General features: G+C 34.9%; 2 protein-coding genes across 3 annotated transcripts in view; one reads left to right on the top strand and one right to left on the bottom strand.

Moving 5' to 3' along the window:
* Positions 1-1,513: 1,513 nt before the first annotated feature.
* Positions 1,514-12,543, bottom strand: LOC137404132 (uncharacterized protein C6orf118-like). 2 transcript variants are annotated; one of them, XM_068090286.1, is made up of 8 exons: positions 12,451-12,543; positions 10,999-11,684; positions 10,520-10,642; positions 10,039-10,279; positions 5,786-5,979; positions 4,848-4,963; positions 4,011-4,038; positions 1,811-1,965 (listed from the first exon to the last, which is right to left on the bottom strand). In XM_068090286.1, exons 2-8 carry the CDS (start codon positions 11,671-11,673, stop codon positions 1,942-1,944), a joined length of 1,401 nt encoding a protein of 466 aa, XP_067946387.1. In that variant the 5' UTR covers positions 11,674-11,684; positions 12,451-12,543; the 3' UTR covers positions 1,811-1,941. The 2 variants fall into 2 exon arrangements, with proteins under 2 accessions (XP_067946386.1, XP_067946387.1); XM_068090285.1 differs by lacking the exon at positions 4,011-4,038 and having other exon boundaries at positions 1,514-1,965.
* A 326-nt stretch (positions 12,544-12,869) lies between these two features.
* LOC137404039 (ATP-dependent DNA helicase PIF1-like) overlaps positions 12,870-23,687 on the top strand; it is a 29,599-nt gene continuing 18,781 nt past the window's right edge. The window contains exons 1-4 of the mRNA XM_068090191.1: positions 12,870-12,972; positions 14,286-14,459; positions 14,548-14,637; positions 21,242-21,377. Coding sequence (XP_067946292.1) covers positions 14,295-14,459; positions 14,548-14,637; positions 21,242-21,377 — 391 coding nt within the window. The 5' untranslated portion in view covers positions 12,870-12,972; positions 14,286-14,294. The remainder of the gene's footprint in view (positions 12,973-14,285; positions 14,460-14,547; positions 14,638-21,241; positions 21,378-23,687) is intronic.

Here is a 23,687-nt window from a genome sequence, read left to right as displayed (position 1 = left end):
AGTTACTGTAACTAAATCGAGTGATGATACATCTGTTGTTCTCCTCTTTAAAGAGACCATAACTCTTCATTATTCATTTCCAGCATTTGCAGTTTGCATGATAGCTCTGTCTTGCAGTACAACGAATAGGAAAGATTGTAGCAACTGCAATCACAACTACACGAATTCAAATACTTGTTGGTCCTGCTATTGCCTTTGAACATTGATTTTATTGGTTTATTATGCAAGTCTACTGTTACCAAGAGTTGATGATGTCATAGTCTGTGGTCTCTAACAACTGTGCAAGCTCATCAAGTCCACAGGGCTAAGCAAATACTGTACCTTTTTGGAAACTGTAGCCTACTGTTTGAGTGTCTGAGGTACTCGACCAGCTTTTGGACAATAGTTCACTAGTGCAACATCAATTTATCAATTCATCAATTTATCAATCAGTTTCATGCAGCGACCGTGAAACCACCAGTCTGCTGCAAAAGTCAGAAGACATAAGGATGACCTTCAACCTTGGATTAGCACAAAATAGCATTCTTTTTCCTAGAAATTTTTTTACTGCTATACTAAATTTTTGTCTCAAAAAGCCGTAATATTAACTTTTCTAAAGTAGGTGTCATAAGTTAGACAAACAAATTTAGCCTATTAACAAATTTTAAACTCTTTAAAATTGATTAAGGCTCCTTGTTAGCTGGGGCTTGAGGACTGCGTTTACAAGATAAACAAACTCTCTATACTTTACTAATATGTTAGTAAATATATTTTATAGCTAAAAATTAAGTTTCTTAGTAGCCTATGTGGATTGAGAATGGTGTGTACAAGGTAGGCGAACTCCCTATATTTCATTATTGTGTTAGCCACTATATTCCATAGATAAAAAATAAGTTCCTTAGTAGCCTATTTGGATTGAGAATTGTGTGTACAAGATAGGAGAACTCCCTATGCTTTACAAGCCTGCTAGCCAATATACTCTATAGTACCTTGGCAGTCTATTGTACAGCGAGAGATCATCAGATGTAATAACTATGTATACAATTATTCTGGATTGTTGGTCTACCATGCTGAAAGTTTCGAGTTTGAATCCTGTATGGTGCAATCTTTTGTTCCAACATCCAACCGCAGCTTTGGACAGACAGACAGACAGACATGGCTTTTATTATAGTAAAGATTGCTGTTTATTTAATCTTTCAGTACACCAGATTAGCCTGAATTACTGCATCGGCAGAGGAGTAGTTTATGGTTAGCTTCAACTGAAGTTTTTAACAAAAACATATCAATAATCTGAAGCTTTTTTAGCAGATCATATATCTGTTCTAAATTAGTTTGGTGCCACGGATACTATATATTACTTCCATTTAATTTCCTTTACCTAAAAGACTCAACTATTTTAATTTGGTTTTAGTATATACACATTCAGATTAGAAAAAAATAGGCTTTCTTTGAAAATGAACAAGAATAAGCAATGGAAACCATTATATTTAAGTAATACATATGTATAATAAAAATAGAATTAAATGGAAGCTCCTTGGTGAAACAAATTTTTTTCACACAATAATGTTGAATAATTGACCTCAAGTGACAAATGCATGTTTAAATCAAAAGTATTCTAATGGTATAAATATAAAGCCAAATCGTTTTATTCAGCACGCCAAATAAGACAATATATATATATATATATGTAAAAACCAGTTTATTAAGGAATTACAAGTTACAAAGAAAGTAGGATTAAATGCCAGCAAAAGCTGAAATAATTTGAACAATACGGATGGTTGGTTCTAAGAAATGTACCAGTTCCAACGTTCAGTTTGTGTTTCGTCTTCATCATCCGAACTTTCTCCCTCATCTCGTGGACATCTACGGTTGGTCACCATGTCATCTCCTCCAAGCTCCTCCACAAACTGGCTATACTCTTCATAAGAGTTGAAGCCTCGCTTTATTCCAGTCAGCCGAGTTCTACTTATCTTGCCCCAGCATTTCCTGCGAGAAGAACATACCACAGATTGGTCAGTCAACCTATTGCAAAACCGTTCTAGTCTAAAGTTATGTTTACTCGAGCTGATTATTGGCAATGTGCCAAAATATCGATCAGCTGATAAATTTCGAAAATGTTTAATTTTGGCCAATTAAAAATGTTTTGAAAAAACCAACTGAACTGCAGTTTAAACAAGAGGTTTTAAAAATGAAAATTTTTTCGTGTCTGTCGCAGGGTGGCAAACTCCATTGTTGTAAGAGAAAATATAAAAGCGTTTGCATCACCATAGCAACAAGGATGTTATTCGGACCAAGAAAAAAGTAAAGTTTCTAAATAGAGCTGCACAAACTAAATCTCATGTTTGCTATATTGCTAAAATCTTCTGTAGCACATATCTCGTAGCAGAAAACTCTTGTATGAAGGTTTTGCAGCTAACTATGTATTAAAATATAAACAACACAAAATAAATTTGCATTTTAAAGTTTTCTCAGGAATTTCAACAATTTGGTGACATTTTTTAATCAGTATGTTAGCCAACTTAGCTAACTTCAGTAGCAAAATAAACCATCCATCTGGTTCAAGATAGATATTAATGACCACATAGCAAAATCATTTTACGTAAGTACACTGTTCTAAACAACTCACTAGATTTACAGACAAATAAGCTCATAAGTTGGTTTTTATGAACTATTTAGGAAGTATAATTTATATCATAATTAACAAGAGAAGACAACTTCAAAGCTTGAAATATTGGTACATTGTCAGCTATAGGGTTGTTACTTTATAAGTACCCCTGTGCTGACAGTCAGCACTGCTGACAGTGGCAGCTGCAAGTTTAACACTAAAATCTTTATAACAGTCATGCTGCATCATAAGCATTGCCAAACATTTTTATTAATTTTATTTTTCATTTGACTCAAGGAATTTTAAATTTCTGCAGCAGTTAGAAGAATGAGGTCTGCATGACAACTATATGCAAGTATCATGAAGCTTGCAGAGCATGAGTATAAATGCATTTAAAATCCAACATTGCTGAATGCTGAAGACAAAGTAAATGAATACAAGTGGAGTTGTTTTTTCAGCAAGAAAACAACTCTCAATTAATGTACAAAACTGCACTCTGCTGGTGCGTTATCATAAGCCTTTAGCAAACAACATTATGCTAGTAAAAATAATAATCATTAAGTCACAATATTAAAGAAAGAGTTAGTTTTTTCTTCAAAAACCTGACACAATCCTGCAGACAAACAGATTTTATATTCATTTTCATAGTCTCAAATATGTAGAGCTTTAACTGTAAAGTGGTTTGGTCAAGCCCAGATGTTCATTAGGAAAAATAAATATATTTGTTGACTTAAATGGTTGTCTCAAAACTGACTGAAGCAGACAGTATTATAGTATCAGACCAATAATAACCTTGCGATGCTCTCTAGGTTTATGATGGAGTTTTATGTTCGATGTAGACATGTGTACGCCATGACCTACTTTATTTCACGAGTCGGAAAACTTGATTGGGGAATCCAATTTTAGTTTATTTGAAATGTCCCACAATTAGGCAGAACTAAAGAAAATAGACAATATTATTTTAATATTAATTTTAAATATTAAAAAATTTCAATTTAAATATTAAAATGTTTAAATTTAAATTGTTTAAACATTAAAATTTAAATATCTAAAACTGTTATTATAAAATTTAATATAACAAAATGAAATATATAATAACAATATTATAAGTACAATTCTTGTTTTTAATATATAATTATTTTCTTTTAATACTGAAAAACTTTTCACTTATTACATTTAAATTGAAGCAAAAGATGTCTAAAATTATACAGAAATGATATCTTCACATACAACCCACCTAACAATATGTTGCGAGGCAAGTGTGTGATGTCTGTGAAGGAGGGTTAAAGTTGACAACAAAGAAAGCAACCATATATATAGATGGTGACAAAAATGGTGAAAGGTTGACGGACTGATAAAACTAAAACAGTTGCCAAAGTTTGGAACGAATAATCGAGTCCCAATCCAAGTTAGGAACTTAATTTACCAGCCATAGACACAGCTTCCGAATCAACCTAGTCATAAAGATAACAACAACGCATGAGAAAGTACAAAAATTGTGCGTTTACACTAGTTTTAAGCTAAGAAAGTTCAAAACAACATAAAGTAGTAAAATCTACAAAATTATTTTCAATGTGCTCACCATTATGATCAGCATAAATCTTCTATATATGTTATGTAGAATATATATATATATTCTATTCTGTATATTTAAACATAAAAAACTTGTCCTTAGAGCACTTAGGATGATCAAGAAAAGTGCTGTGATATTATTTCAGCTTGGCCCGTGTTTCAGAGAACGACAACTTAAAAAGGAAAATGAAACGCTTTTCGTAGATCTGTTTAGTAAAGATATATTTATAAACAAAATTACTACAAAGTCTAGATAGTTTAAGAATATGATCATTGTTAAAAAATGACACACAATTATCACATAAATTATAAAATTACTGTTTATATTATGCAGATTTGTTTTCTTGCTTGGGGAAAAATCAAAGTTTGATACACAACTATTGAATTGGAACTGATCTCAATTCCAACATTTTTGATTGTTTACTTTTTAAAATTAAGCAATCATAAATTTTTGTTTAAATTGCTTAAATTTTAAATACTTTAAAATTTGTTTTACATTCACTTAACGCATTTTTTTTAAAAATAACTATTTCAAAAATAAAATAACACAGGAATTCAATTTTTAATTTCTTTTGGTGCAACACAGTACAACACCAAAATACTTTTTTAATTAGCAACCACTAGAAACGATAGTTTGACATGAACTATGAACAGCACAGATGCACGGCTCAATGTGCCTACTATAACGTACTGTTTATCTTTGGCTGAGACGTCGCATTGCTCGACTGCCGAAGAAATGCCTTCTTCCATTTCCAAGATGCTGCTTTCCATTATCTCATTTTGCTTTAACAGCTTCTGAAGCTCTACCTTTAGTGAAAAGGAGAAGAGGAGATTAGGTGATCATCTGAATGCATAATACAAGAACCTTCATCGTCTGTTTTCACCGAAAATGTACTTTTTTCATAAAACAGATTTGTTCATGAGGACTGAAATTATATGAAAATGGTAAGCATGACACACATGAATTATTTAATAGTAAAGTCTGTTATTCAATTTACTATGCGCTTATCGCTTCTTTGACAGCAAACAAATAAACAGATCAGACACTAGGAAGGATGTTTTTAGGATCCAACGTTAGGAAGATACGTTGGAAGGTTCCAACGTATTCAAACGAAAATAGATAACTGTTTTTTAATATTTGTTAGTTAATCAAATTTTGTTTTGTAAGGTTACAGCAATGCAAGCTTTGCAAAGGTGTTCAATTTTGATGAGTAACTATGGATACAACTCGCACATACATGTACCAACTGGTTGAACAAACAATACTGTACTTCATTGATAAACCGAGAAACTATGAAACAGTGAAATTTAAACAACGCATTGCAATTGAACCATCAAAAAGTACAAAACAGCTAGAGACCAAGTATGCAAATAATTGCATAGCAAACATTTGAAATATAGAGATGATATATTTGTATTCAAACTTTACAATCTTAGCGTGTCACTACCGGAGCCAAATAAGAAAGAAGTTGTGTTCTCAGAATCACATTAAGAGCACAACTCTTGTATCCATTTTTGAAGATAGCTTATTTTAAGCTTATGATTGTGGTCTACACATTGCCCAACCATATGACCGGAATGTTTAGGGCTAACTATTTAAAAATAGTACTATTTTTTAATCTAAATTACCTCGGTGTCCTTGAGACACTGCTCAAGATTTTGGCAGACAGAGCTTGGAACATGATCTTCTCTTATCTTATCTCTCATCTCTTCCAATTTATCCATTTTTTCTAAGATTGTTGCATGAAGGTCTTGTAGTTGATCGGCAAGGTCAAAATGGGATTTGTCTTCCTTGCTGTATAATGGCTGGCGTGAGTATTGGTCTAAAACATACCATAGACATTCTCATAAAACTGCTGTATAATGGCTGGCGTGAGTATTGGTCTAAAACATACCATAGACATTCTCATAAAACCTTAATCTTCTAATTATATCGTTTAGCTTCCGGGTATTGTTTTTGGGTGAAAAAAATATTACAGGTAATGATGAACTATTCTACTTAGTTTGATTATCTATATTCAACATGAAAGAACAAAGAAGATTGAGCAAAGCATGCTGGGTAGAAAAAAGGACTGATAAATCCTAACATAAAACATTAAGCTGCACTGTGTTAGCTTCATGCACTATGGTGTTGTCTTATATCATTGAACCGTAATACTCTATTGAAAAACTGCAGTGAAATATAATTACAGTGGTAGCGTTGGATATGCTAATACCATAGTGTCATGTCAATTTTCATTTGTAATTTGTTGAATTTTACACATGGAGCTCTTCACCTACATACTCTACATGTGCATGTATTTCATATTAATGTCTTGGAGTAATGCTCATAGCTATCTATGTCAAAGTTTTTGTTTTTACTAGAAATACATGTCACAAAAAGTGGACTGTGTTGCAACAAACAGAATGAAGTTTACACCTATATTCATATTTATAATAATACTTATTACAATGCCTCATCTTCTTTAGTATAATAAGAGGCGTGTCTGTTCATCTGCCTGAAACCACCATTAAAGGTTAAAAAAGATTGCTTTCAGTGGGATTTGAACTCATGACTTTTGGCCTGCTATATCAACACGCTCCAACTGGCAAGTTAACCGCCTTCCCACATTTTGGAATAATTGTGCACTCAATTATTACACCCGATGATCTCTCATCGTAAACTAGACTTCCAGGGTACCAGTGTTAATAATAATGCCTCAAATGTACTGATTATATTTTGCTATTGATTTATGGCCTGGTGAAGAGCAACATTTGATAGACATTCAGGTGCTCATATGATGAAGAATAAAGATTTTTGATGCTAGACGCTTGTGAAGTGCACTTGGGTTTTGCAATAGGAATCTAAATGATTACATAGAGCAAATGTTGATTAAACAGCTGCGAAGGCTGTGCGCAACAATAACCAGCCCTCGAAGTGGAAGCAACAGAACTTGAAGTTTCTCTGAACTGCGCAACCAAGTGTGTAATTCATACGCTCTCTAGTTGCATGTGCAACAACCAAAGTAATCAATGACCCCTGGAAAAGCTACTGGAAATAAAAAATAAATACTGAAGCATACATATTCATAATTGACACGTTCACATATTCATTGGAACATGATACATTCATGAGCTAGTCATAAATATTTTATTGGAAACAAACAAAAAAATTTGTCGGTTTCTCTGAAATGCTCAACTCAGCATGTAACTCATCCAACAACCCAAATGATCAATAACACCTGGTAAAGCTATTGAAATGTAAGCCTGCCGGTAAACTAAAGATAGGAGCCATAATTCATTCAAGAGCTGCTCATAAATATTTTATTCAAATCAAATATATGAAACTGTGAAGTGAAGACTTGCTATTGAACAATACCCAGCCTCCTCACCGCAATGAAATTATAAATGAGTATTGTTATATCTATATATATATTTCTCAAAGTCCGTCTGTATGTCGTATATCTGTCTGTTGGTTTTCCGGCTATAGCTATTATTAGAACAGCTGAGCTGGACAACAATGCAGAATGGTAAGTCATAGCTTACCGTCATTGGAAGTATGGCACCTTACAGTGCCTCGCGTTGCGCGTTCACAACTCGAGTTGTACAACTCGAGTTGCACAACTCGAGTTGTGAACGCGCAACGCGACTTTTCAAAAGTAAGGTGCAATATACTGGTATTACGGTAGCATAACCGTAGATCTGGTTATATTAACGATGGTACATCAAGAGGCACCCGTTAGCTAATAGAAATCAAACTATGTGTGTACTGTAAAACTAAAACTAATAGCGAATTATTAGAATTATACTGTGCCGGGTTTGCAACTCGAGTTGTACAACTCGAGTTGCAGAACTCGAGTTGCACAACTCGAGTTCATCAAAACCCAAGCCGAGTTCTTTCAACAGCAACTCGAGTTCAACAACTCGGCTTGAGAACACCTCATCATTTTATTTTCTCTAGCAATATTTTCTATGAATGGAATTTATTTTGGTGCATCATTAAACGCCGTTGAAATAATTTCTATGTTCATTTTCGGTGTTCATTCAGTTTCTTGTCAGATTCTAGAGAGATGACTCTTTTTTCATTTGAAAAAGAAGTTGCCAGCTGGCTGCGAATTTCCTTTCCCAAACAGGTTTCCATACGGCAGTAAAATTTTGGCTCATGATTGGCTTTAGTAATTGAGTTTTAGTAACCAAAACTTACATCATTACATTAGAAATCAATAGTTATAATTAGAAAGGAACACAAAACTCTAAATAACATAGCAAAACTGATGTTATCATTCAAAAAGTGCTGTTAAAACGTAAGAGGCGCTCACTTAAAACTCATTAATTTAAGCCATTTTGAATACAATTTTGGAATTTTGTGTTCCTCTCTAATTATAACTATTGACTTTCAATGTAATTATGTAGGTTTTGATCACTAAAACTTAATTACTAAAGCCAATCATGAGTCAAAATTTTACTGCCGTATGTAAACCTGTTTGGGAAAAAAATTTCGCTGCTCGGCTCTCATATAGATTGTTTTTTAGTTTGCTTTTTACATTCTACAATTGTTTTTGTCTCTTTAAATTTATAGAAATGAATATGCGCAAATCTCGCCAATATATATAATTTAAGTATGTATACATATTTAAATTATTATTATTAAATTTCTGTAAATGAGACACCCCAATTACTCACTTTGCTTTCTTTACGAACCCGTGTTAGTTTTGCGTAACACAACTCGAGTTCATCAAAAACCCAGGCCGAGTTGTACAACACGGCAACTCGAGTTGTGAACACGCAAGGCGAGGCACTGTAAGGCGCCATATTGGAAGCCTAACCTTATTAACTAGCTTTGTGGAGTTTTCTATTGGCAATATGCCAGGCCACTAGCTTGAAAGATACAGCTGTTTGACAAAGTTTTAAAACCTTTACAGTTGTTTTTATTTTTCTCTTAATTTATTTCAACTACACGACACCCTTCTCTCATAATATGTAGTTTGAAAGTTAGAATGGCAAATGTTGTTATATGTTAAATACAAATCAATTTTCTGTCCAAAGACTCTTCTATTACACGGGCAACGCCGGGTGCCACAGCTAATATATATATATATATACATGTATATAGATATATATATACATGTATATAGATATATATATCTATATATATATATATATATTATTATAAACAATATATATCAATCAATAAAATCAATATATATATTATATATATATATATATATATATATATATATATATATATATATATATATATATATATATATATATATATATATATATATATATATATATATATATATATATATATATATATATATACGTATATGTGATGAGTGTCTATCTTCTTCACTCTTTACATGTGTTGTTGTATATGCTATTCAATATAATACTAGAATCTTAACATGATTTACCTGATGTATAGCATCCAATCTTTACCGATTTTTTGCTTTGTATAACTTTATTAGTTATTTTAAGTTAAGCAATCACAAATATAATAATGCGATTAAAAATTTTCTCCATTATGATAGGCACATAATTCTTTTATACGTTATTAATCAAATTTCTACATTCAAATAACAAATTCTGTTTAGACTAAGCTCCATGATTTACATATTAGCAAAAAGTTAGAATGGATATAATAGCGTTTGCTTTAGATTTTATGCTACATTTATGAGTAAGTTTAAATGGAATCATTAAAATTTTTAGCCATAACTTACGTCATCCATAATAATCATGACATATTATTAATGTATAAATAAGTTGTACAATCTATGCCTTTGTTAGGCTAAAGTTAAAGATCGCACCACTGAGAAGCTTCAGAGACTCTATTGCCTGTCCAAATAACCGATAGATAACCGGATTTTTTTCTATTCAGTCATAAACTATTGTCAACTTACCAGGGCTTCGTTTTCTCGCATTTGTTTCCATTTCTTTTTTCATGTCTTGCCGTAGTTTATCATTGATGTCTAGCAGACGTTGGCCTTCACTCTCTAGTCTCATAGTATCCTCTCTCACTTGTTCGAGCTGACCAGGATTTGAGATGCCTTTCTCGTAAAGATCATTGACTTGTTCTCGTAAGATGTGACTTTGTGTTGGATGAGTGTCGAGTAACCAGCCGACGTAATCATCATATTCCGTCTGAAAATAAATGTCCATGTAATTCCAACAATCGCGAAAAACAATAAAACTATTAACAGCATATATTTTTGGATTCCCTTTTTCTGATTATTAGTTCCGCTGCTTGCGTTACGCTAGCTTTAAACTAATTTTACTATCTCAAAACACTCTCACTCGCTTCGAAACATCCTAGACATTGCTAGGTACTTTGATTTGTCAAAAAGGTACTTTCAACTAAATTGATTGAAGTAAATATTCAACCTTAATTTGTTTGAGAAGATAGCTAAACAGAGGAGACGATTCAATGATTTCCTGAAGAGCATGATTGTGAGCTTGAAGTCGATGGAAAGATGTCCCTGGACCGGTGCCAAGAGCCATTAACTTCTACAACACCAGCATTACTACTATACTTGCTATCAATGCTGACATATGCATGGCATTAAGAGCTTTGGTTCAATAGCATTATTGAGTACGCCTTGTTAACTGTTGTGTTTGATATTAAACAGTGCGACTGCGTATAATATACCTATTATGATGAACAATCTATATATGAGCCCAAATCAATAATATATTATGTGTAAGCATTACAGGGAAACAAAGAGGTAATATTCATCATAAATTTCTTAACCAAGTAAAGATGTTGGCAGTAATCTCTGATGAATTATGATAGCACTATTGACACGAATGGTGCACTGAAAAGAAAATTAGGAAGTCCGGTCAAAGTTAAGTTGACAGCTCACCTTGTTAAGGTCTTGCTCAATGTGAAGAACACCGTGTTCCCCTGATAAGACGTTACTCACTAATGCGTCCTGTTTACGAATCGTTTCATTTTCAAATAGCTTGAAGTCTCGATATTGATCATGTTTAGTAGCACCGGATTTAATATTGAAAAACTCGTGTTGAGGTGGAACAGATTTGGTTTTTGACCGAGAAGTGGAGTTTTCTTCATCTTCGATAGCCCAAGATCGATGCAGTCGTGTAGGTTGGCTTCTGTTTAACATAAATCTTCTAGAGTCAAGCTCTTCAATAAGAGCCTGCTCATCTATGCTGCCATTAGCTTCACCAGTCCAGTAGCTGCCTTTTTCTTTCTTCACACGAATGCTAGGCTTCTTTTTTACCGAAGGCAGAAAACCATCATTTCCTAAACTAAATTGTGTCAGTACATCAGTCATTCCATTACGTTTGTGTTGGACAGCTTTACCAGTTTTACGTGGAATTTGTGTCGGTTTGCTAAATTCTAACCCTTTTTTGGCGCCCTCCCAATCTTTGTGATTGCTAAATTCAGGTGGTTTGTAGAGATTGCTTTCATTCAAGAATCCTGATGTATAATCAGATGCATCTCTTTTATTTCCGCGTTCAACAGCATTAAGAAGATTTTCGAGCTGCTTTGCTCGTTGTTTAGTCGTCAATGCCATCTCGAGACTATCTACAACAGCAAATCTAGCAAAGATCAGGCCTGTGAATGTCATTGAATGAATGTATCTAATGTAAGCCAAAAGGTGAAAAGGTCAAAGCTAGCAGTCAATATTTTGCATTATGAAATAGCTCTTTGCAATGATTACTATTTCCATTGGAGCACTTATTGGTGAAACAAATTAAGGCGATCGATGGTTTGTAAGTAGATGAAAATGAAACAAAATACATATAAATGAGCAATATTTATTGTGGTAAGCAATAGTCCTATTTTACAGTATGTTTCCCACAAAGTACCACAGCAAGAAAACTAAAAAACAGTGTACAAAATAAAAGCTAATGAGTGGTCTAACTAATATAATAATGCAGGAACTGACAGCATAAAATATGTAAAAAGCAAACTTGAAGATTGATATGAGTATTGCTTGAACAAAAAGTGGCTAAGTGTAAGCTCTGTGAAAATAACTATGCATACCTATTACCATAGATTTCTTGTTATGAAAACAAAAACATAATACAGTAATGTTAAAATAGGTAAGGCTATATGGTGAATCCTATTATTACATCGTTCTGTAATTTGAACTATATCTAAAAACACTGAATCAAATCATGTTTAGATTGTCAATTTTAAATCACTGTTATAATAAATTTGAGCCTGCATTGAGTTTCTTAAAATTTCTTATAAAGTATAGTATAAAGAGTGGAGTTGAATCGTATTGTTTGCACAAGCCTATATACATAACGTAAAATATATATGAGAGAAGAACTAGTACACATACAGGTGTTCTTGTGGTGCTGTAGTTTAAAAGTTGTAACAGTTTATTTTAACGCAGAGCCGCCATATCCGTGCAACAATATCGCCAACGTCGCACATACGGCGGCATTTCATTTTTAACTAGTGGCAATGCTCACTTCAGTTCTGCGCAAAAAAGGAAATCTACTTGTTTATGCGTTGCTAAGCGTCATTCATATCAGCTTCGGATTTATGATACGACTTTACGTGAATGCCGCTATTATTAACGACGGAAATATGTTGCTAACATCTGTACCGATTCCACTTCTATTTATGTTTAAATGTAGCTTCAAATCTAATGAAAATGCTATTACATAGATTTCTAATATGGTTCGTTAATATGCATATCATCAAACTCAGCCTAAACAAAAATCGTTATTTGAACTTGAAAAATTGAAGTATGGAAGAATTCTGTACATATTATTAAAGGAAGAATTTTTTTCGGTAGCAATTTTATATTTGTGCATGCTTAACATAAAGTAACTAATAAAATTACACGAAGCAAAAAGTCAGTATTAAAATGATTGCTATACATCAGGGAAATCATGTTACGTTTTAGTGTTCAATTATATTTATTAGTTGATAACATCTACGAGGGTTAAGAAGACATAGCCTACATATATATATTTTACCAGTATGTCAACAAAACTCGCTTATTGTTTTATTGCAGTGAAAGGGCCAGGCATTGTTGGTAATGTTATGATATGTAGTGTGTGATTGTTATTGATAGTTGGGTAAGAGAGTTAACTTGTTTGTCACTGTTTATTGAATGAGTAACTCAAGATGGTAGAGTAAAGCCCATTACCATGGCTCTCTACAACACAAGAATATGGAATGCTAAATAGTTGTGAGCGATAAAACAAAATGTACAACAGAACTACTATGAAACATAAAGTATGTAAACATGTAAAAACACTATAATACAATGTCTATTGGGTTGTGGAGATGGGTAGGGTATCAGTCAATATGAGTAATATCACATTGTTCAATAACAAAGCTTTACAGTTTTGTATATTTGATTTGAATAAAATATTTTGAGCAGCTCTTGAATGTATTATGACTTCTATCTTTAGTCTATATACTTCAATAGCTTTACCAGGTGTTATTGATTGTTTGGGTTGTTGTACGAGTTATATGCTGAGTTGAGCATTTCAGAGATACCAACCAGCTTTTCCTGTGAGGAAACAAATTTATTTGTTTGTCTAAAATTAAATATTTATAACACATGAAGGTGGCGGCACTCTAATCTTTAGTCTGTATTAACTAATGCTCAAAAATTGTTGTGGAGATGTGAGGCGAGTACTGGAGGGTAGAATGTAAAAGAGTGTTAGGCAATGAACTACAAACTAGCCATAGCTAACATATAAACTAGGTTCATATTTAATAAAGAATGTATATATAAATATTGATAGATTCTCTTTTCTACGCTGTCAATGAAATAAATTGATATGGCAAACTTTGTGGGGCTTATAACAATGTAGCTCAAGCGTATATTTTCATTGGAGTTGAGTTGGAGTATGTCTTCAGTCATGCAGTTCTTATGTGCTAAACACTTTTGAGCTTAACGAAAGGTGTTTTTATTATCATAAGTGTTGGCTGTACTAAGAAGTGTGAAGTGGAATGGCAAAAATGATAGAATTTTAAAATATACTACAGAATAATTTAATATGAGAGAGAGAATTGTCGAGCACAGAAAATTTAAAAAGAAAAATTCAATAGTGCCACATGGTTCACCTGTAATACCACTAATATCAATGTGATGGAGTTAGGTAATGAGGCCAGAATTGGTTGAGCTTCTATATGATGCAGCTACCATTTTAGATTACGTAAATGGATTCTCAGTCAGCATACGCCAGAGCTTGCCTCGCATGCAGTCTTACCATTGAAACCATTGGGCAAGCCTCTATATCCAAGCACGAGACTTGCCGGTCAGCTAAGTTGCTACTCGGACGAAATGAATTTTCAGAACCAGTGCTGCAAGCTCATTTGGGCCAGGTACATACTCCAATGCTTGCAATACTACCAGTAGATTATATCTATAGTTTCAAGGTACTACTAAAAGGTTTGGGTTTATGTTCCGCAGGTGATGAAAAGATTCAGTTTGAATGCTATGAAGATTCATAGACGTTTCATGAAGGAAGGCAAAACTACAATATCTCTTCCCAATGATAAGGTACATTTGATTATATCTGGTACAGTCGGTGCGACAAGCAACTCTCTGTTTTCAAATTGATCTATATCATAGACATTTTGAACTGCACAATCACCTAGTATTAAGGCACTTGTAGCATTATGTTTCTTGAAATAATTCTGTGGCTATTAACATATCAACGTTTGAAAAGGAAACCTCAGTACACGCGATTTGCTCTACTCAGAAAAATTTGATGATGCTATCGGCTTACAGTGCCCATAGTTGACGATGAGCACCACAGGGACAACGCCGACATACAGACACAAACCTTGAGATACGATCATGAAACAAGAAACATTAGGATGTGACTTGTCTCACACAGTGCTAATGATAGTTCAGGGTTGCCTTTAATTGCATAATCTGTTAATACAGTGCATCATTAGGATACGATTTTGATCCGTTCCAGGGTTGGCATCGTATGGTGAAGAAATTGTATGTAGGTGTATAGAAACCATAGTAGTTATATAATGCAAACATCTCCTGGTAAAAATCATCAAAATTTTATATAAATGCTGTGAATATTAAAAATTATTAACAAAATAGTATGTTAACTTGGGTAACTATAGTTACCTACAGTAACTTTATTGTATTTAGTGAGTATGATCTGCAACGAAATGTAACATTACAATGTACCATGTGCAGGACTATCGTTGGGAGTTCTTACTTTCAAGACAGATGTATGTGTAACATAAACTTCGATTTCATCCCAAATAAGTTTAACTCAGTAAACAGACACGCTTAAAGCTAAGTTTTAGTATGTATTTTTAAATATTTTACTGAATTTCAACTTTTTATCACTAAAACTTTATCATTTATCAATTTCTTCGTTTTCGCTATAACCTTTAGCAGACCTGTTTAAAACCTTTTTCAACCTAATCCAGCAAAAAAGCTAGAACGATGCTGTTATCGTAATGAAGGGGATTTTGTTAGCAGGTTACGGGAAGTTGTCTGAACACTGGACCTTCTGTATGAAGGGGTTGCAACTCCAACTTTGTAACTGGTTTTAAAGATGTGGTTGCCTCAAATTTGAGTTGATTTTAAAAGAAAGTATTTTTTTCGTCAATCAGTTGATATGTTGTTTGTTGTGTTAGGCGATCTCATGGTCAAGATCTTTGAAGATTAAAATAAAAAAAACTGATCGCGGTAAAAATGCTCAGGCCAAAAAACATGCCCAGAATTGCCCAAAATGATGTAACACGTGATACAACCGGTCTCTATCTCTCGTATTCACATTGGCTATTGCGATAAGAGTCAAGTCCTATGCGGCTCTATTGGCATATATTTTATCTTGTATTTGCTCGTGTTGGCTAGAATAAAATTTTAAATCCAGCTACAGATACGTACATTATTATCAATGTCTCAAACGCCTCAAACAAGGAAAATTAAAAACTTGTCATATTAGCTTTTCTAAATGCTGTGTAAACATCTTAGTACCGACTACCAATTTTACCGGTCTACGGTAATTATGTTTGAGCAAACTATGTAGAATAAGGTCTTTGTATCGACACAGTTCCGTTGCTACCCACACTAATGGTATACAGCCCCCCAAAATTCTCGCCCACATGATGCCCGTGGTCTATTCTGGAGGGAGGGGGCTGTATATTATCCCCACACCGAAAACTAGTTTCTTACTAAGTAAAATAAGCAAGCCACGTCTTTGAAAAGAATATGTGGCAAAACCAACTAACATCCCTAAAAGTCATGTACATTGTATAGTCGACTGTCAATATTATCGAGTCATTATTGGTATCAATGTGTAGAAAAAAATTCACTGGTCACATTTGATTAGTTGATTCAAGTACTAAACAAATGGTCGGACTCTGCTAAAGTGCCTGTCCATGCAGCTCTGATTGCACTTCATAAATCCATCTATCAGACAAGATTTCAGCACAGGTGTCAACAGGGCTACGATGTATACAATGGTCTGCAAATCATGTTTTGCATTATCTTCAACAATATTATTTTATTATATAATTTTTACAAGCGAAAAATTTTTCATTTCGGCATAAAGCTTTTACTAAAAATATCCATCCAAGTCATGGCCACTCACATAGTTTCAGCTTATACAATAAAATAAATTCATCTACGGCAGCAAACTCAAACAAAACATCATGGTTTATGCAGCACACATTCAAGTCTTTCTTTTCCATTTATGGCAGTTTCCACACTGACAAAGCTGCTTCGGCTGGTGGGACGACATAAACATCCTGTAATCAATGAAACAAATGCAATAAATATATGTCATTCATAGATATGTCATTCTAACGCGTATCTACTGAAAGCTTTTAAATTGGGAGTTGGATAGATTGCGAGTGTAATTTTAAAAACGAATAAATGTTTAACAAAAGCATAAGTACGCCAAGCCAACGATTTGAAGCTTTGGTTGTGGAAGTTAAAGATGTGCATTGATCAATCGATTTTTTTCACTTTCTACTAGGGAGAAGTGAACATCTGAAGTCAAATCATAAATCTAATTTACTAGATAGAACTGCCACAAAAAATTTGAAGCAAATGTAGCTAGGTGAAACGATATAAAATTATAAAACGATGATTGGTTATAACAAAAAGTTACAATTCTATTAAGTAGTACATGTATTAATAAGTACCAAAATCATTACCTTTCAGTATATTCATCAATCTAAGCCATTGTATTGCTAGATGCTATGGATTAAAAAGAAGCCGTCAAGAACTCACCGTGCATAGGTATCTTGCACGCGCGCACAGGAATTTACATTATAACCTCAAACAGGGAAATATAGTCTGGATGTAAACTCAACAGTATATCTATATAGGAGACTCAAAGTAAAAGATAAATTTACCTCCATTCTCCTATCTTCCTCTGTAGCACTTTAACCACCTGATGCTCAGAAAACTCTGAGTCACCTTCGCAGTAACTTTATAGTAATTTTTACAATTCTGTTGTTCATCAATAAAACGTGTCGATGGAGTAATTCATTAAAGTAACGATGTTAATTAATTTAGTAAATATCAATGTCAATGCGAGTTAATAATAAAGTAAAATCCCTAAATTTGAGATCACAGACAACACAATTTACGAGTGATAACATTTATTACAACCTATATAAAAATTTCGTGCTGATGATTGGCTAATGAAGCGACCTCATATTTACTGCTCCTGGACTCTTTTCAGATGTTTCACTAGTTACGTCACGAATGAAGCACTCGCTGGAATTTGAGCTTTTTAAAAGATGGCCTCATTCAAACGCATATATCTCTGGACAGGGTTAGTCTACAAAGACAAAAATGACATCAAATTGTAGCTGATGTTGTAGCCTTTTATTGGTCTTAATTTCATTAAATCGACATTTTTGACGCAACCACATCTTTAAAAAGAAAAATATTACTAATTTACACATGAGAATTGCTCAACTAAGAGAAAGCGGTCATCGTGTCTCTTTCAGGCATTGTGAAAATATTTTCGGCAAACAGTATTACGGTGTCTTTGTTATTTTAATGTACGTAATAAGCCTTAAAATAACAAAGACTGTCAAAATTGAATTCGGGCGAAAATTGTGCTGAATTTGTATGATGAAATAAGATTCATACGGTGAGGTAAAAACATCATCATGTTCTACTTATCGAAGTGAAAAAATTATATATAAGGGTAATCGTATCCTGATGGTGCACTGTATATGTTAACTAGGTGAATACCCGGCATTGTACGGGAAGAAAAGACAGCTTATCAACAGTGGCAGATTGCTATTGACTAAGTTACCTAATTAGCAAAATTAGAAAATGGCTTTATTTAGTAATTTAAGCTAGCGACTCGAGCTAGCGACTCGAGCTAGCGACTCGAGCTAGCGACTCGAGCTAGCGACTCGAGCTAGCGACTCGAGCTAGCGACTCGAGCTAGCGACTCGAGCTAGCGACTCGAGCTAGCGACTCGAGCTAGCGACTCGAGCTAGCGACTCGAGCTAGCGACTCGAGCTAGCGACTCGAGCTAGCGACTCGAGCTAGCGACTCGAGCTAGCGACTCGAGCTAGCGACTCGAGCTAGCGACTCGAGCTAGCGACTCGAGCTAGCGACTCGAGCTAGCGACTCGAGCTAGCGACTCGAGCTAGCGACTCGAGCTAGCGACTCGAGCTAGCGACTCGAGCTAGCGACTCGAGCTAGCGACTCGAGCTAGCGACTCGAGCTAGCGACTCGAGCTAGCGACTCGAGCTAGCGACTCGAGCTAGCGACTCGAGCTAGCGACTCGAGCTAGCGACTCGAGCTAGCGACTCGAGCTAGCGACTCGAGCTAGCGACTCGAGCTAGCGACTCGAGCTAGCGACTCGAGCTAGCGACTCGAGCTAGCGACTCGAGCTAGCGACTCGAGCTAGCGACTCGAGCTAGCGACTCGAGCTAGCGACTCGAGCTAGCGACTCGAGCTAGCGACTCGAGCTAGCGACTCGAGCTAGCGACTCGAGCTAGCGACTCGAGCTAGCGACTCGAGCTAGCGACTCGAGCTAGCGACTCGAGCTAGCGACTCGAGCTAGCGACTCGAGCTAGCGACTCGAGCTAGCGACTCGAGCTAGCGACTCGAGCTTGTTTATATTGCTAAACTTATTATAATTAGAGCCAAGAAGCCAGTTTATGTGACGTTACATGTGTATTTTAACCGATGTGATAAGTGTGTGTACAATTTTTTCATTGTATCCCAAGCCCTGTGGCTTAATGGGTTAGCTTACCTGTCTCCGGAATCGGAAGTGTTAAGTTCAAATCTAGTGCGAAGTGGTTTTTTGTTCCTAGATTTTAATCGTTACGACTGGACAGGAAACAGACAGATGACAAACAAACACTGAGATTTATATAGATTATTATGACTTCTTTTAAAGGCTGACTTGCAACAAAATTCACATTACAGTTATTTGGTATCAAAAGATTCACAAGGTATCTCTACGTGTTGTAGGTGCAGAATATGTGGAAATGTGATTACAAGCTCTTAAAAGCTCAAAAACAAACACTTAATCACAGCAAATCACGAAAACGCCGTAGTTTGGAATCTCTTTATTTCGATGAGCACTCAAACATTTTGGTTATTGTTTTGACTTGTGATATTATCACGGGAAATTAAAGGCCAATAAAAGGCTCAATATAAAACATTTCGTAGCACTAGTTTATGACAAATACTTCGGGTTCTACTGGAAAGCCCATATCAAATATAGATGCTTGCCACTTTACAGTTTCGTTTCAGCTTGGTCTAATCATCTAGTTGTATTCTGATCATGTGACCCATACTTCCTGCCAAATGGCGCGAACAATTTTTGCAGCATTTTTTGACTATCACAGGTGACCAACAGGCTGCTCATGTTTATCAGAGGATGATAGCCTATGGACTACTTTGAGCTAAGGTTAAAAAATTAAACGAATTTTTATGGTAGGTTTTGAGATATCAGTGGTCAAAGTGACAGCAGTACAATGATGATGAAATAGATGCGTAAGGACAATAGACCTGGTTTTATTGAATGCGTGAGGTATATTTGTGAAAATATTTCGACGAATGAGGTTGCATGAAATTGTTAACAGAAGCACATCGTGTTCAAGTTTGTCCTATTTGAACCGTTTTGGAGAGGGATTCCAACCTACAGCGTTTCCGTGATGGCTGCGATTAACTGTTCATTTTTGAGCTTTTAAGAGCTTGTAATCACATTCCCACATATTCTGCACCTACAACACAACAGAGTAAAACACGGTGAACCTTTTAATACCAAATAACTGTAATGTGAATTTTGTTGCAAGTCAACCTTTAAAATTAATCTCAATGCTGTTCATGTTTCTTTAGTTCTGGTACATCACAGTTTTCCACATTTCTTGCTATCTGTTTTTCAATCTTGCCAACTAACGTTTTCTGACTGAGTATTCTTATTTATATTTCAGTACATCATGAGTACTTACACTACAGTAATAATGTTCGTACCTGTATAGCTGTCAATGTGGATCTTAGATCAATAAAATAGGAGAAAAGGACATGAAACGGTTTTCTGTGTTATTTTTTGTTTTAGTGGTGATTCAAATTAACTTCTCTTTATTAAAACTCTTTTACTGTGTAAAAGTATGGGAGCACCCATGGCCTAGTGGTCTAGAGTGTGTGATCTGCAAAGAAAAGGTTGCGGTTCAATTCCCAAAAGAACCACCAGCGGTAACAAAAATTACATCTTAGCTTAAATTGCTCTCGGCAACGAGGCATGTCTCTGGTCGTTGAGGCTTCACTGCCACTTTGCTCAGATATGTCCAGCTAAACTCATAGAGCCAAAGTGTGTCCAACATTGCGCTTAAAAACTTGGACAGCGGACATCATACTTGATCTTCAAGTGATTGCTCACACTGTGAATACCGTAAAATGAAGTTAAAACCTCAGCCACACAAATATGTCACTAACATCCAGTAGCTTTCCGTTTGGTTAAAACAACCAAGACAAATAAGAAGGTTTGTTAATCGATTTTGTCAATAATCGGTTTGTTAAATATTCTGCCACTTCTACGCAGGTGCCAGTTTTGTAAAGTGACACTTGCCGTATCCAACCATCTTCAATTTTTTCTCTTTGTTGAACTCTTACTACAGCAAGTCATCTTTTTCCTTTTTAGATTCAACTTTTGATTTCCAACTGTCCTCCAGACAAACTGTTGATATTTCTCAAAACACTCGTCGGTAAACTCGCTAAACATACAACGCTTCCTCCAGCAAAGCAGGTCACGGCCAGAGAACGGATCTTTGCTTGCGGTATAAAGTTTATTATAGATTATTATATTCTATAGGATGTAATTGTTATTGCGTGCTGAATGTCACTCTACCAAACTGAAGGTCACCGGTTCGAGACCCAAAGAAAGCATTCTTTTATAAAGCACTTTAATTACCACCTAAAGCATTTCTTTATTGCTACGATTCCAAGCAGCGGGATTACAAGATCAGTGTTAAATAATCTAGTAGATAGTAGGCAAGTCATAATTGTTATTACGTGCTGCACAGATGGTTTCTTACATCATCATTGAAGCCAGGGCGTGAAAAGTCATGTAAAGGTCATGAAAGGTTAAGTTGATCAGATAATATTTCCGTTCTGTCATTATAGTTGATAGTCACTGCTTGTTACTCACCCTTACTGTGTAGAAGGAAGCATATACATGTATAAGCCTGTATAGTCACTGCTTGTTACTCACCCTTACTGTGTAGAAGGAAGCATATACATGTATAAGCCTGTATAGTCACTGCTTGTTACTCACCCTTACTGTGTAGAAGGAAGCATATATAAGCCTGTATAGTCATGTGCTGTTGCTAAAGATGAACTTTCATTGAACTGAAAAGTTCTATTAGTTTTATCAGAAAGTATCGGTGCTCTTCTATCATTTGTAAACGTTTTTGATGTTTAAGGTAATATGATTGCCAGGATGTTTCAAGATTAAAATCGACAAAACTTTATCGTGATTAAAACACTTAGATCAAGCAAAAGTGCGATTATGACGTCTGTAGTTGCAAAGAGACCGACCGGATGGAGACTTGTAACGCTGCAACTCAACGCAATAACCGATACCAACTATCACAATAATAACAACTAGTGACATCATTTTATACGTATTTTTCTTCTGAGCGGTTTAACCAGGATCAAGTTTTGTCGATTTTAATCTTGAAACATTTTAGCAATCAGACCACCCCAAGCATTGAAAACATCGCAAATGATAAAAAATCCTAATACTTTTGGATAAAATTAACTAAAGTTTCATGCAAGTTTATCTCTAATCATATTAATCTGTCTGGATATAATTGACGCAGGTTGGAATGTCTCTCTAGCTGTGAATATAGACAAGATGTCTGCTTTTTGTTTGTCAAGACATGTCAAGGGTCTGGTTGGAAATATCAACTGATGAATGCTTTTATAAACTATGTTCGTTTTCTTGTCTCAAGTTGATGAAAATTTAAACAAATATGTCTACTCTTTGCTCTGTCTTTTGCTAAATGGGGTGAGTAAAGATTGCTTTAACCCATGGGTACTACGTTCCTTGCAAAAGGCATGTAGTACCTGTGGGTTAAAGCAATCGTAAGCGATGCTAAGACGGAACTACGTTAAATATCATTTTAGATATTTTTATGGAGATTTTATTTTTTGAGATTTTTTATGTTTGTAACCTACAAAAAGCATTGAGTCGAGATTGTTGTAACTCGAGGACTCCCTGTATATTTTTGGCCAGGCGGGAGTTTATTGGCCAATGGCGAGTGTTTTACTATTGGCCAACATTCACTGGGTTTTCATACTTCGAATGGATTCGGCGTTGACCTCTGCCAACGAATTCGCACCCTTCTCTTTTACCGATTCGGCGTTGCATTTTATTGATTTTTCCAAGACTAGCGATGTACTCCTCAAAACGGTCACTTTTCAATTCACGCTTATTTCTACTTATTGCATTAACTCAGCCAGGATACCTGATCAGAATTATTTTTATTAATAATAATATTAATATTCCTCAATCTTACAAAACAGCAACATAATTTACTACTTGCTATACAGTTATTACTTCAAAGGTCGCATGAACAACAATCGATTTTAGTAAAAAACTTATTCTATGCTGGAAGAATTAAGCCTAGGAAAAGGTCGGCATCAGTGCAGTGGGAATCTGTGCAATCGTTAGCTTCAGTTATTTAATGAATGTAATAAAATAAATAAAAAGGTAATGATCTCTTCATTGTCATACGAGCAACTTATCGTTGACAATAGTAGTTAAAATATGCCCACATAGTAGTGTGATGAAATGCGCTGAGTTTTTTACCTGAACTTGGTCTCATTTAACTGGTATTATCGATTCAAATCCATCCAGAGCGAGCGTTTCTGTGAATGTCAAATAAAAGTCTCAAGTGCTGCGAATACCTTCGCACAAATTGGGCGAAGCCAAATGGCATCGAATCCATTTGGATTTTACTGTTTCTATGATTCGGAGAGGAAGCAACTCCGAATCCATTCGAAGAATGGAAACCCAGTAATTGAGAGTATTGCATGTTATTATTGACCAACTGAGAGTGTATTGCATTTTATTTATGGAAACT

Source organism: Watersipora subatra, chromosome 9 (assembly GCF_963576615.1).
Source record: "Watersipora subatra chromosome 9, tzWatSuba1.1, whole genome shotgun sequence".
Lineage (NCBI taxonomy): Eukaryota > Metazoa > Bryozoa > Gymnolaemata > Cheilostomatida > Watersiporidae > Watersipora > Watersipora subatra.
The sequence above is the reverse complement of the archived record's forward strand: the minus strand, read 5'-3'. Positions and strand labels throughout refer to the sequence as shown.